This window comes from Anomalospiza imberbis, chromosome 1 (genome assembly GCF_031753505.1).
Source record: "Anomalospiza imberbis isolate Cuckoo-Finch-1a 21T00152 chromosome 1, ASM3175350v1, whole genome shotgun sequence".
NCBI lineage: Eukaryota > Metazoa > Chordata > Aves > Passeriformes > Viduidae > Anomalospiza > Anomalospiza imberbis.
In genome coordinates this window covers 81,835,199-81,850,581 of record NC_089681.1, presented here as the reverse complement: position 1 = coordinate 81,850,581, position 15,383 = coordinate 81,835,199, and the positions used below count along the sequence as shown (strand labels likewise).

The window sequence follows — 15,383 nt, the reverse complement described above, 5'->3', positions numbered from 1 at the left end:
TTTATTGCTTAGCAGATTATTGCAGATTTATAATTTTTGCCTATACTGTTGATTTGGACACTGAGTGAAGAGAGTTCAATACCATTCTTTCTTGACAAATCTTTCTGAAGAGACCACTGTGCTATGTTAGAGTAGATGATCACAAATATGTCAATACTGTTTCCAGAAACCAGTATCTAGTGGTTAGCAGATATGAAGACACAAGTTTTATAATTGTGTTTTATTTAACTATATATGAATGGCATTATTTGTATTGCAGTATTATATATTTATAATTTAGGTCTATTTTTTTGTTTCCCCAGAATTTTTGTGTGAGAGGCCTTGAACTGTTCTCTTCATATCTATTCAAAGATATTTTGGAGTTGTATGACTGGAATCTTAAAGGTAGTGTTCTCTTTGAGACGGTCCTCAAAATAGCAATATAACTGCTGTTTTCCATGAGAGGGACAAACTTCATATATTCTTCAGTAAGATGAAATTAGAGTTCAATAGTGTGTGCTGTAGCAATTAAAATGCACAAACCTGGCACTGTATTCTCACAAATAAACTGAATTTCTGTCTTAATCCAGAACTTATATTAAGTCAAACAGTAAATATTACTGTGTGTTTAATATTACAGAGAATCATGTGCATGGTATTTTGAAAGTCAATGTGTCAGGTAGAGTATTCTCTTGTTTTACAAGCTAACAACAAGTTGCTCATACAGTATGTCTCTGCAGTCAACTCAGAAAGCAGTGTCATAGAGACAGTTGTGGAGAGTTAATGTTATCATTATAGATGAAAGTTTTTGTCTTTTGACAAGATGAAAATGCTTGTTTCTGTGAAGACAAAGGAGAATGCTTCCTATAGTCTAGAAGAGAAATGAGAGTATCTGCAGGGTGTCTTGACTGTCTGGAGTTGCACTCTGCACTTAATGCAGTTAAACAGAGGAGCACACAGGTTTCATACATTTTGTGTACCCTTTGGTTTGATACTAAATATATTCTAATATCAGTGTTGTCTCTCCTGTCACTGCTTCTGATTGTTCTTTCTTTTTTTTAACACCAGGTACTTAGTGGTTTAGTTTTTATTTTCTTGCAAAGCTTTATAGGATGAATAGAAAAAAAAAAACCACAAAACAGTACTGTGGAAATTTCCATGTTCTCTTTGTTATGCTGAACAAAATCACCCCACTAACTGGGAGGAGATAAACTTGTGCTTGTATCTGTAAGGCTTAAGTGTAATAATTAATTGATTATATAAACTAATCTCTTTCTATTACTGTTTCATTTAAAAGTATGGGGGTTTTGTTAGGTTCTTAATATTTTTAAATTATTTTAGATTTCTTTTAAATTGTCTGTGTGAAAGCTTGCATTACAAGTTGTTTCTCTGTTCTGGTTGTTTTTTTTTTGTTTTTTTTTTTTTTTTTTTTTTTGTTTGTTGCTCTTGTTCTTTTTGGATTGAAACTTAAGCCCTATCAAATGTAATCACATTCATTGATTTTATCTGCAGCAAAGTTGCCTCTCTTCGCCTTTTGCAAATATGTTGCTGTTCATAAATTTTCTGTATATTTTTTGTATCTAAGGTCCTTCACTTGAAAATGATTCTATTTCCTGTCCCAGATACCACTTCATGCCACGGTTTGTGAGATTTCTTCCAGGTAATGTTTGTATTATATAGCTTTATACAAATTAGATCTAAAAATCTTTAAAAAAAAACCAAAAACAAAACAGAAAACGACCCTATCCCCCAGAATAAAAACCTCCACAAAAAAACCTTTACTGCAAGTCAAATAGCTCAGTCAGTGCAGAGATCAGGTACTTTTACCTGAAGTCTTTAGTGCTTGCTGGCAGTGTGGATGGTTTACTCAGAACTGGAATTCAGATGGGCAGACTAGGTCTTGCTGCTAGCTTTTGTTTATTATAGCGTAGTCATTTCAGGCAGTGCTGGGTCCTCCTTGGTGTGCTCTGTGATGGAGGTGTGGCATTTGAGGAGTGCTGTTATCTAATCTTGCACATTTCATGTGCTCTCTGCTCTTCAGGGTACCATGTGGTTAGATCACAATTGTTGATTTGCAAGGGTCAGCAGCACATGTTTTTCTGATAGTTTCTTTATCCTAATGCAAGCTTAGACTTTGTAGCAAATATTGCAAGACAAAAGCCATCATTCCAATGCAGTTCAACCCTGGCCTGCCAGCCAAGGACAAGATTCCACATGGAGCATTGCGCTCATTTTGAGCGAACAGCTTACGTAGGCATTTAACGCATCCTAAGACACCAGGACAGACTTTCAGTTGATGTAATTGTCATGGCTCCATTGAAAATGTGTCCTGCTGAGATCCTGCCAGTGATTGCTCCAGGAGGGTTGTGTGGACAGAAGGATGTGTTTCAGCTGTGGAATTTAGGGTACAGATGAAACATAGAACAACCTTCATCAAGAGGGCTGTGACCTGGATGTGCTTTCTGATCTGGGCTTTGAAATTTTATTGGGATATTAATTGTAGCTGGTGCAAAATGAGTTTTGGCTTGTTACTGTGGACAGTACTGATGGCAAGATGACTGTATTTCTGATTGTTGTTCCTTCCTGGATACACAGTACTCAATTAGAAGCAGAGCTCTGAGGCTTGCTAGCAAACATTTATTTGGTTTTGCTGAAGCAATTGCAAAATAAGCCATCAAGCCACATGTGGCTGATTAACTTGACCTCATCACAAAATGAGAACAAGTTTGTCCTGCCTAGTTTGTGTAGCTTGAGGGTACTTTCCTGCTCAGGGTTTTTATATTCTGATTTTTTTTTTTAATTTTAGATTAGAAGTCAGCTCTTTCTGTGCTGTTGGGTTGTTTACTGATAGGGAGAGATAAGTCTCTATAATATGTATTCCTGTGTGCTGTTTCTTCTTTAAGGTCCCCAGCCTTCTAACTCTTTTGTAAAAATGTCTTTTTCCTGATATTTCTGCATATGTAGTTGCCTTTTAGCATCTTTTTGACAGTTTTTTTTTAATCAAGCTTTCATTTTTTATTGATTATTTCTTGAAATATCCTTAAAGATTTTTAATTTTCAGAGAGTGGAAATCTATTTCCTTCAGGTATGTTTGCAGAACACTTTCAAGTCTAATCAAAGAAGATGTTGGTGCATCAGATCTTCACACATCTGTCAGCTCTCTCTTTAAAGATAGGAATCAATTGCTGATTTCCCATCCCTTCTACTTTTTCTTTCTTTCTTTCCTAACATTGTCTAAAGGTAATGAGGTTTGGGATGTCAGGTTTTCTATGTGGATTTACTTAGAGACAGGCCTTGGGAGTAGCTCTGACCTAGTCATATCTGGTTTACTGAGATGCATAGCATGCAGAACAGTTCCTGTATTGTATTAATTTTCATAGGTTTTTATGATGATAAATATATTCAGAGAGTAAAAGCCTAGAAAAGGCACATTTGAGGTCCCAAGTACTGCATATTCTGATTTAGAAAGGGTCTCTGACCTTCATTTAGCTCAGCTCTCTATAGCAACCTGTACATAACCTTCTGTGGGTACCGATACACTTATATTTTAGTGTTTGGTGGGTGGGGGCTACCTCTTGCATAAGAGTATAATCCAGTTGTTGACAGGAAGACTTTGCACATTTAAAAATGTGTCCCTGTAGCTATTTAGAAGTATTTTCTGTTTCCAGTGTGGTTTGGGGTGTATTTTCCCCACTTAAGATTCCCTCTTGGAGTCTGAGTGAGTTAGCTGTCCTGAGAGGCCAAGTTACACCATTGCCTGTCATAATTTCTGTGCAGTAGTGCTGTAAGCCCAGCAGGAGTAAGAGAAGGGCTTGGTTCCTCACATCCCTTGTATAGGACATCATCTTACACAGTGCTGCTGTTGTGCAGCAGCTCTGCAAGGCTTTTCCATCGTGCCTGGGATCACACTCCTTGTGCTGTGGTGTCATCCCCCATATTGCTCTAAGGTTTTACTTCTGGTTTGTCACCGTTTCTCTTTTGTGGGTGTGGTGATAGAGAGAACATGCTCAGGAGATTGTTTCTGCTCCCTGAGGGAGGGAAATCAGTGTGTGTGATCTGTGGAGCTGAAACTTGAAGATGCCTCCATACCTGCAAATTAGCACTATTATTAAAGGAGGGAATTAGAGAGATTTGTGTCAAAATTAAAGCATTGTGGGAACATGCAGTGACTTTTTACTGACATGAGCAGACTTCCTGGATTTGAATAGTCAGTGATCTGAGTGATCACTGAGTGGTGATCTGTCAGGACCATCACTTACCTTCCCTGTTTGCATATTCACATCTGTACCTCGCTACCTGAAGCCAGTCAGATTATAGTGTTTTCTTTTGTTACAAGCAGCCTTTGCTGTGCATTTTTCCTGGGGTCTCGGAGGTGTTTAGTAATTTTCACATGCCCTTGATTGATTTAGTGACGGAAGACAGCATGAGGCTCTTTAGTCTTCATTACTGCAGTTATGGCATGTAAGCACTACAGATGAGTTTAAAGTGCAGGGATAGCTTACTACATTCATTCAGAAGTATCCTGTCAAATTTTGAATGTACTTTAAAAAAGCTGCATAACACCTAAAGGCTTTTTAACTGGTGTTGTGAAAATAATGATAACATTTTGAAAAGGAACATTTAACTGGACAACATAACTGATTGTTTTGCTTACTCATTTTAAAGTTTATTCAGGCAAGTTAGAAACTTCAAGCTTACAGTACAATGGAACTGTTACCCTTGCCACCATTACTATTACTGCCATAGTTAGCAAAGTGTTTATGCCTGAGCAGTATTCATCAGTAAAACATTTGCCTTCATATTTGTCAAATCATATAAGCATTTTGCATTTTATTTTGCTCATACAAATGCTTTGTGTTCTGCATATTTTCTCTTATGCTCATGCTTTAGGAATGAATCTTGAAATGTGTTTTTTTTATTTATGGTTTTAAGATGGAGGAAAAGAAGTACTCTCAATGCATCAGATTCTTCTGTACTTGTTACGATGCAGTAAAGCTCTTGTGCCTGAAGAGGAGATTGCCAACATGCTTCAGTGGGAAGAACTGGAATGGCAGAAATATGCAGAAGAATGCAAAGGGATGATCGTTACCAGCCCTGGCATGGTAGAACAAATAAATTTTTTTTTTGTTTTTTGAATAATCCAGTTACACGTACATGTCTTCTTTCAGAGAGTTTGTTACAGGCTAAATTAGAACAGGAAAAGGTGACCAGTGGAAGTTGCAGATTCCCATAGGAACGGTTTATTGACTGGTTCCAACCCTGAATTGTACCCTCTGCTGCTGTACTAAAGGGTGTATTTTTAAATAGGCTCTGTTTCAATGTGCATGTTAAAAGGAAGAGCTATATTTTATGTATATAAAACTTTCCTACTTTCTTGGACAGTCTTTATGTGCATGATCTCATTCTCTTTTCCCAGACACAGCACCAGAGAAATAATAACTATTTGGTATTTACTTTCCTCTTCCTCATTTGACCCCCTATTGACAGCTGTATTTAATGTGTGCTGTCTTAACACTGGCTTGAATATGGAAAAGGTGTTTTCTGCCTATGTAGTTTTTTCCACGTTTTTTCTGTTTTGCTCTTACACTGAGGAATTTTGTGTACATTAATTAATGCATGTAATAATTTTCAGTGCCTTGTTTGAAACCTCTGTGGCCTTATTATTTTTGGAACAATTGGTATTTTAAAGCACATATTCTCTGAACACATCTCCTTTCAACTCTGGTGTGTATGTGAATAAGGCCATTATTCTGACTTTCTCCTTTAAGAAATGTGGGTCACAAGAATAGATGAATGCCCACTAAAAACTGCAGGAGTGTATTTGTATAGTTTGGCCAGTATCGCAAAGGGCTATCTAAGAGTCATATTTTGGACCTAATATTTGAGACTGATATGCACCTTTCTCAGTAGTAATACCTTCCTTTTTCTGACTTCATTTTCCTCCTTTGCTTATAGCTCAAATTCTTAGTTTCTGAAGAAAAAGTGTAACTTGGTGCCATGCCTAAGAAGGAATCTAGTTTTTCAACTGAAAAACCTGTCCCCAAACTGCAGCCATGGTGACATGCTAAATACATTTTTCCAGTTTATATTTTTAAGTATGGCAACATTTCATTAGTAAACTACTTAATAAGCTAATAATAACTTGGGTCAGATAATTTTCCCCTTGATTTCATTCTGAGTGAAGTAAAACTTTTGAAACAACAAGAAAATTAGGCTGTTTCTGGAAACGTGAAATACAGAAATACATGTGAACTCTCACTGTGGAAAATTCTACCTCAGCTGCTTTAAATGATGGCTAAACCAGAATCCTATAATAGAAATTGTTAGAAAACCTGAACAGCCTTAACTTGCCTTTGGTTTCCGTGATACAAGGTACATGCCTGTCCACAAGTTGTCAGCGTCTGAATGCTATGCACTGATGTAACTTCAGTTATTTTGCTGAAGATATGCTGATTTCAGCTAGCTGAAAATTCGCTTTTTTGTTTAGCGTGGAGGAATGCATATGTGTTCCTTCCTTGTGTCACGGAACTATAAATGTCTGTATGTACAAAGCAGTGTGATTTGTGAGCCTTAGCATTAATTCTGAGATCTTGTGTGTTTTTTTACTGGCAAACTTTGCATTGTACAAGGCAGCGTTTTTAGAGACGTGTGGACATCAAAATATATAAGCATAAAAGAAATCTGTAGCGCTTTGAAATGTCATGTTATAATGGCATCATTCAAACGTGTTTTTTCTCTCGAGATTTCAATGACATTCTTCTTAGTTTGTGGATTTTTCTTGTACATTGCAGCATACTGGACTGATTATGAATGTAAGTGCAAAACAGAGTATAAAACTATTACCTATGCATTTTACAACATTAGAAGATAAAACAGTTCTGTTGGAGAGACAATATGAAACTGCTTTAGAAAATGACAGTTCTTCAATTCAGTTATATCCACTTGAGACAACAAAGTAAAAACACTGAATTTTGTTTTGTTGCACAGCATCTCTTCAGAAACAATAATTCCTCTTGTGATCAAATCTGGGTTTTGTGTGTGTGTTTTATTTTTTTTTTCATTGTGAGTTATATATAAGTGCAATATGGAGAAGGGAAAAAACTTATAATAAGATATAAATCCCACGTAAACAACTAACAGTATTTCAGCATTATTTAAAATTATTTTGCTTATTCATAGTGTTTCATTAGTTCAATGAAACTTTGTGTTGGAATAAATTTAGAAGTTCACACATTTTAGTCATCTTTCATAATTCACTCTTTCTAAAATATTGATGGTTTTCTCACTACTACATAGATATATGTATATATTAATACACTTCTCTACTGCGTCTGCATGCTATTTCATATTGTGTTCTAATGTCAGCAGAGCCTTGATTGATGAGATTTGGAGTAGGAAACAAAAATAACAAGCCTCTATTCTGTTAGAAATTCTTTGATTTTGACATGACTTTAAAGGCAAGGTTGTGATTATTGGATAGTCTATCAAAGCACTTTTAAAAGAGCACAGGGATAAAGCTCTGGAAGAATAACATCTAATTTGCTTGCATCCTGTCTGCAGGTGTGCAATTTTTTACGTGATGCTTCTGTATGTTGCTGTTTGTTCATTTAACCTTCAGAAAGGGCACCGGAGAGGAGGCTGGTGTTCACAATGAAATAAAAAATCATAACCCAGCTACACCCCTCTCATGACTGTCAGTGAGGGAACAGTTGTGATTACATCTTGGAGAAGTTCTTTTGTCCTGGTTGCTGTCTGTGAAGAGCTGTGTAACTGATTGACAACTGCAAGGCAGTGTCATGGAAATGGAATCTGGTTTTGACTAGTCCTGAGGTCACACATTTAGCACAGACCCTGCTATATGCATAGTGAAAGATGTCCTTTTTGCACTTAGGAGTATTTCATTGCCTCTGTTGACGTATCTAAATTGTGTCTGTAGTTTTTTAATAGTATTGATTATTATTGGTATATTGAGAGCAATTATTGTTTAATATTCTGTTTATTATAGTTTGCTGACCTGGTTCTCAGAGGAGTGGTATATCAAGGCTGCTAGGGGTACACAGATGGGAGAAGTTCCTCAATTTAATATTAAGAGTGGGGAGAACCAACAAACAACTTATGAGAAAACAAATATTTCTCAAGCTGGTTTTGTGCAATCTCCCAAAAAACGAAAACCAACCCTCTAGAAAATAAACTTAACTTAATCCTTAAAAATCAGGACTTTTAAGCTCTTGTTTAGGCAACAACTTTCTGTCTGGTAAAATCTTGCCCATTATTTTCTTTAGGGCTTTTTTTGTTCTAATCCTTTTTTATAAGAAGTGCTGTGGGGTGACCTTTTTTCTCTTTTTGTTGTGTGAAACCATCAGCTTTAACTAACTAATTTTAAAAATTCAACTAATTTAAGTAGGTTAACTATTAACTAACATAAATATTTTTTTCATCTTTTTTTTGGCTGAGGAGATATAACTTTATGTTCAGGCATCTTGTCTAAAGGGAAGCTGATAAGCATTTTTCCCTTGGAAAATATTTCTGTATCTGAAAGTCAAGCATTTAACTAAGTTTTCTTTTTAGAATAGATCGAAACTGTGGCCATATATAGAATTGGCTTTGCTTTTCTGTGCAGAAAATTATTCCTGTGAACAGTTCTACCAAGGTGGTTTGGAGGGTAAAAGCTTTGCTCTTGACACAGTTTTTATTGTTTTGTGAGGAGAATGGTGGGAGCTGTTTCTGTAACACTGAAATTCATCTTTGAGTGCATCTTTACAGTGCTAAATGAGAAGTTCTGAGATGCAGGTAACTAGAAGTAATGCCCTTTTTCTGAAACCTAATACAAGCAAAATGTATTGGCCTCATCCAGCTGATTGCAAAGGGGGGAGAAAGCAGGCACGTTACAAAGCAGCTTGACAGGTAATGGAGAAGTTGTTTACTTGGAGACAAACTGTGCACCTTCAGCTGAGTTTTTAAATATGCTGGGTAAGTGATCAAAAGCTCTGTGAGCAGCATGTCTGCCGCAGTGATGTGCAATTACTTACTCTCTGCATTCATGGAGCTGAAGCAAAAGTTGCCTTCTTTTGCGCTGTCCTTTTTAACAATGAAAAGAACTTCTGTTTTGAACTGTTAAAAGGGCAAAAGTCTCCTCATTATACAAGACTGTCTTCCTCCTTGTACACATCAGCCTAGCAGCCTTTTCTGAGAGTAGCGTGACAGATATTTTTTTTAATGCTGTTTAGTCAGTGTGATTGAATGGCTCTAATAATGCCTTCATTTGCTTTGGGAAATCATGAACTAAAATTAGAGAGGTAACCTGATCTTAGCAAACTGCTCAGGCATGTGGGTTCTTGGATGCCAGAATGCTAATCCTAATTTTTTTTTCTGGTGTGGTATTTGACCAGAGAAAGTTGTTTTAAGTTCTTGGTAATAGTAAAAGTAAATTTCCAGATGTTTAAAATTAAAAGGCCTTTTTGTTTTTTTCTTTGAGTCTTAGGTCAATTAACTTTGTTCCAGTTATTGTTGTTGCCAAATATTTTTAATAGTATTAATGATTAGTTTAATGTGCATCTTACTAAGTTTGGAATGTTGTTGCTTCATGTTTCCTGGATAGTGTGGGTTTGAGGCAGTAAATTTTCCATGAAGCTGATGTCAATTTAGTTGTATTTTTTTTTTCTTCTCCTAGAAGCCCAGCTCAGTTCGTATTGATCAACTAGACCGCGAACAATTCAATCCTGATGTAATTACTTTCCCTATTATTGTGCACTTTGGGATACGACCTGCTCAACTCAGTTACGCTGGAGATCCTCAGTAAGATGCTTTTTTCTCTTTTTGTTCAGGAACTTATTGCTGTTGTCATTTGTGCCTTAAGTAGGGCTTGGTTATGTGCTTAGTTGAGTCCAGTATAAAGCTTAGTGCTTATGATATCGGACACAAGCTCCTGCAAGTTAGAAAATACGAGGAGTAACTTTTTCTCTGGAATAATTCAGGATCTGCTGATGTAAACATGCATGCATGTGTGGTATGAAACTTCTTAACCTGACAACAGCTATTCTGGGTCCAGCAAAAGGTGGTTCCTCAAGCTCCATGTTACTTCTCTGAGAGGCCGGTGATGGGTTTTCTGGGAGAGAATAGCATAACAGGAAGGCAGAGAAGGAGAAGTAGTTTCCCAAGCTTCCTAATGTCTGTAGCATACAGACTTCTGAGCTACAGGATGTATTTAGGTCATTTTGTTAAACAGCTCCAAATGGATGTTTTTAAATTTCTCAAATCACTGTTTGAGTCTTCTTATGCTACTGACATGGAGAATATTTCAGGTAATCACTTCACCAGTACTACTGTGCATCATATGCAAAAGTAATGATTTTTATTTCAGAGCTGGTGCTTTATTGTTTAATTAGATGTTCTCAAGTCTAGGAAGGAATAATATAGCCATTTTCTATTTGATTACTTTATGATGCTTGTTTCTTGCATACTTCTATATCCTACTTAATCATCTCTTTCTGTGCTTTGAAGGATCATGTCTACATAGTGTTTCCTAGCTTGGAAGCTCTTGGAAGCTCTTTTCTGTGCTTTTTATATCCTGATAGAGTTTGGGAGGAATGTAGAGGAGTGGAGAGGGAATCAGGACTTCAGGCAGACCAAGAAATACTGTTTCACTGTGGTTTGATGAAGGGACGCAAACGTGATGATTGGATTTTGTTCCCAGTTCTTTTCTTATCTCTGATTATTTCAGGGAATTCTTTCGGTGATTTGGACATCTGCTTTCTGCATGATGACAGTATAAAGCCTGTCTCTGGTGCATGTGTGGTTAAGGTTCTCTTTTTCCTCAATGCAGTGGTTTAGGAGTGATATTCCCCAATTTAGTACTCCCACTAATAAGAGAACCACAAGCCACTCCCTTCTCCTTCCACTGAGAGACACAAAAAGGCAGAGATCACAGGTTGAGAGAAAAATTATTTACTGGAAACAGCAATGAGACAAGAAAACAAACAGTAACAGCAACAATACTAAAACCAAAAGTGTATAAAGAGAGGATGATTTATGTGCAAAATGCTCAACAGATCTGCTGTTTTGAGGCCCAAACACCCATGTGCATGTAGGACAGTTGGATTCTTTTGCAACTGCTTGCTGAGATTTTTAAATCCAGCATGGCAGGAAGTAGGAATATTGAGTGCTAATCCAGATAATAAAATGGGGTTTTTTGGCTTTGATCATGAGTTTTATCTTTAAAACCTATCTCTTTATATTTTAATTTTCTTGTCTGTAAAAAAGAAATGGACCCAAAAATATAAGAATTATTTCTACATTGATGCTGAATTTATTAGTATTTGTGAAGTTCTAGTATTTTCATTGAAAATAGTATAAAGAGACAAAAATTATTCTTCCCACACATTTTTTTTCTTTAAAATTTACTTGTGGCTTTGTTTTTTGTTTTGGGTTTTAACCTCGGAGCTGCTTACAGAACATAGGTATGTTTTATTTTATCAAAGTAACAAAGCATTTTTTGTGAAAGGCCTCTGTGGTGCTGTCATAAATGTCAGGCTTAACTCTGATGTATGTGCACCCAGAAGAGATTTTCCTCTAATGTGTCCTTTCTTTGTGATGTTCTAATACAGAATTTTTTTTAATGGTAATATGTTTATTAATTCTCAAACTTAATTGCAATAACAAAGCTTGTTTCACCCTTATCAATACTTGTAGAAAAATGTGTATTGTAGCTCACAGTTTCAGGTTCATGTTTTTGGGTTGAAACTTCCTCGAGGCATTTGTTCTTTTTGTTTTGGTTGATTTGTTCATTAACTCATGTTTCTTATTCGGATGGTGATTTGTCGAATATAGATGTGCTATTCTGCAGGTTGAAAAAGTGCAGTGAATGGAGCATGAGAAAAATCTATGGATTGACCATTTCAGATGTGTTTGTAGACTGAAAAAATATCAGTATCTCCAGAGGCAGAGAATATACATTCAAGAATACTGCAGAGAAATAACGAGGGAAACGATGCCAATAAGCAAATACTTGTTTATGTGTCTGTGAATGTGGGATGCTGGGAAGATTTTGAAATAGTAAAAGAGCTGCCACTTAATTGACTGTTAAGCCACTAATGTGAAAACTTTCTAATAAAACCACTGCTCTAAGTTGTTGCTGGGGGGCATCTTCTTTTATAATGTAAATATGAGTAAAAAAAACTTGAGTCAACTTCTTTCCTCTGGCCTGTAATTCCCTGCTTCTTATTCAAAATCTGATTTATGATTGTCCTGAATACAGAGGTTACATTTTGAATGTAGGTAGCATTGTTTCCTAAGGACAGAGGGTCCCTGTCACGATTCTCTTTGTTGCTCCTCCCATTGTAACTTTTGAACCTGTTGGTCAATTGCAGCTGAATATAATTTTGGGATGTCATCAAATTGAGTAAGTTCTTACAAATTTGGTGAATATTTGTGCTAGATCATTGAGGGACTCCCACCAAGGAAAATGTAATTGTGGTTCATGTGTAATTAGACACTGCCAAAATAAGAAAAGGCTAGATGGTTGGAGAAAACCAGAAAACTTAAATATGTGCCAATCACAGAAATAACTTGACTTGCTCTTTCCTTTCAGCACAAACCCATAGGGAACAAAACTTTCATTTCACTTTTCACAGAGTAACTTCATTTTGCATGTGACTTATATAGCTCTTCCTCATGTGCTTCACTGAAATGTTTGAGCTGGTGTAAGGACAGACACTTCCTGGGGAAGGGTGCCACTCCTTTGCAGTGAGTGATAGGTAAACCGTGTGGAGAAGAAGGACTTTTCACCTGCCTGAATTAAGGGGCCGGCATGTCTTTTCAGCATGCAGAGGTGGCCCTTTGGAGAGGATGGGTGGGTATCTGGGACACCTGGGGTCTGCCTGGATCTTTGCTGTTCTTTACCTCACTCTGCACACTAATGCCTCCTCTCTGCTACCTGGCCCACCCTGCTGGAGCAGCTACCCAGGCACTGTCACGTCTCAGAAAATGCTTTGAGGTTATTGTATTTCCGTAGCAAAGAGGTGCTTGTAGACATTCTTTATGTACGTCGTGTGTATTATTAGCAGCTGGTGTGTTCCTAATGACAAACAGGGAGAGACTTCTGTTCACTGACCAAAATACTTGTTTTCTGGTTTTGTTCTTCAGATACCAAAAGCTGTGGAAGAGTTATGTGAAGCTGCGTCACCTACTGGCTAATAGTCCCAAAGTCAAACAGGCTGATAAACAGAAATTATCACAAAGAGAGGTATTCTGGACCTTCCTATGACTGATAATTGAGCACTGTAATTCAGGATGGAATACAGCCAACATGACTGCCCAGTTTATGGAAACAATAGAAATCCTTTGCAAAACATTTTCTTTCCAGACTCTTAACAAAGATTTTATTTTTATCTATGTTTGCTATAGAAGGGAGGTTTTTTCCTTTCTTCATCTGTCAAACTGCTGCAAATTTTTTACCCAATTATAGGAATTATTGTTATGGAACCATAACTTCTTTATAGCTGTTGCCATTAATGGTTTCAAGAATTAGCATAGAGAAGGACTTTTTATTTCCTAATGTACTTTTAACTGGCTCGTAATTTTAAACATTTCTCTTCTGAAATAAAAACTGCCACACTTGTGTGCATAAACCATAATTTATTAGGTGATATAGTGGCATTGCTTAGGATCTTTGACTTGAAATCATCTGGTTGTTGTATGATAGACAAGATATTTTTCTCATTTTGTTTTTTTTCCCTGCAAAGTGATGAGCGATAAGTTCCTAAGTGCATTTCCTAAGTTCAAATGCTCAACCAATTGGGAATTAAAAGCAGAAAAACAAAGACTCCTAAATATAGCCTAAACCAACCTGTTTCTGTAAACCCATGGACTGAAGCTTTGAATTTGTCTGGTGCCTGTCTATCAGGCACTCTTAATTTGACAACCTGTTTAAAGAATACACAGAGGAGAAATTAACTTCTCGAGTACAGGATGGTATTTAATTAAGTGGTATTGTATTTTTATTTATTCATTAGAAACACTAATTATTCTTAAAATCATAGACTACTCTGAATTGGGAAGGACGCTTGAGAATCATGGAGTGTGATTCCTGAGACTTCCCCAGTTTTTTGGGGAAGTCTCAGAAATTGCGCTTCTGGAATTAGTTTTGGTTGCAGAAAGCGTTTGATACATATGACATTGCACCTGGTGTTTTTCGTTGTTGCAAAGCATAGTGCGCTGTTATGTGAGCAAGAGTGTTAGTAAACATTTCATTTAATGCTGATATTAAATAAGCTCTTGGCTTCCTTACTTATAAAGGGAAAAAAAAACCCACAACATTATGACTGAACTGTGCCACAGTTGTAAAGGAAAAAAAATATTTGTCCTTACAGAGGTGATTTTGTTTGCCACAGCTGCACACTGAGCAAGCAGAAGATCATTGTTTTATGGGCATATTTTCATTAAGGGTAATGGATAGCTCATTCGTAAAATTGTAGTGGATTGTTTGTAAGGGAGTGATCATATTTTGCTCCAGAAGTTAAAACGTTCCTTTGTTATTTAGCACTTGCTGTGGACTGCTGATTTTTGTTTCTAGACTGTATTATCTAGGATAACAAGTTTTGCAAGTAGTTTGCCAAGAGAGAGGCATACAGGGCTGAAGCAGAAACTTTGTGTGAGGATAATCCATATATTTGCCAGTAGAGGTGTCAGTAACTCAGAAGAAACTGTAGGACTGTACCTGACTGGTACATGGGCTTTTAAAGATTATGAGTCATATATTATGGAGTGCTTCTGAGCCAGTCAGACTGAAATACAGCCAGGTCTGGCAAACACTGTAGCACCTTTCTCAGAAAAACTCAATGACACACCTTTGACAATGCACAAGGGGTGCAGTGCTGGCAGCATCTCTGTTCCCTCTACCATCAGTCATCCACCACTGTAAGGCTGTAGAGTGATATTATTTGTGACAAGGTCATGCCTGGGGCTTTGTTCCTCTAACCTAACTTTAAGCATTTACAGCAGGTGCATAAATTAGGACCTGAAGGCTCACTTTGAAGTCAGTGGAGGGAGAAATGCATTTTTGAAGCCATTTATTCCCTTCACTGAATATAAAAGGAGCCAGGGCTATCTAGCGTCCTACCCTAGACACCGCTTTATGGAGGTGTCTGAGGTTTGATAAATCTGTGTCTGGACAGATGCACCTGTTGGAACTACTCTGTGAGTCTCTGCAAATCAGAAAACAGAGCCTGTTCTTGCCCAGGTATGCTCACAGGCTTCGAACTGGGAGCTGGAAAGAGACAGCTTTGAGCAAGTGCCCTGTAATGAAAAGGAGAGGGAAAGGCAGGATGTGTTGCAGCTTTGAAGAGCTCTGTGTTCTGAAGAAGGCAGAGCACTGAGGGGTTAGTTCATGCTGCGTGGGCAGCTTGCAC

At 37.1% G+C, this 15,383-nt stretch overlaps 1 protein-coding gene across 4 annotated transcripts in view; it reads left to right on the top strand.

The window, feature by feature from the left end:
- DROSHA (drosha ribonuclease III) overlaps positions 1-15,383 on the top strand; it is a 73,350-nt gene that overhangs the window by 19,903 nt on the left and 38,064 nt on the right. For all 4 annotated transcript variants that reach the window (XM_068197438.1, XM_068197460.1, XM_068197445.1 and 1 more), the window contains 5 exons: positions 303-384; positions 1,565-1,639; positions 4,912-5,081; positions 9,650-9,774; positions 13,120-13,219. In XM_068197438.1, coding sequence (XP_068053539.1) covers positions 303-384; positions 1,565-1,639; positions 4,912-5,081; positions 9,650-9,774; positions 13,120-13,219 — 552 coding nt within the window. The remainder of the gene's footprint in view (positions 1-302; positions 385-1,564; positions 1,640-4,911; positions 5,082-9,649; positions 9,775-13,119; positions 13,220-15,383) is intronic.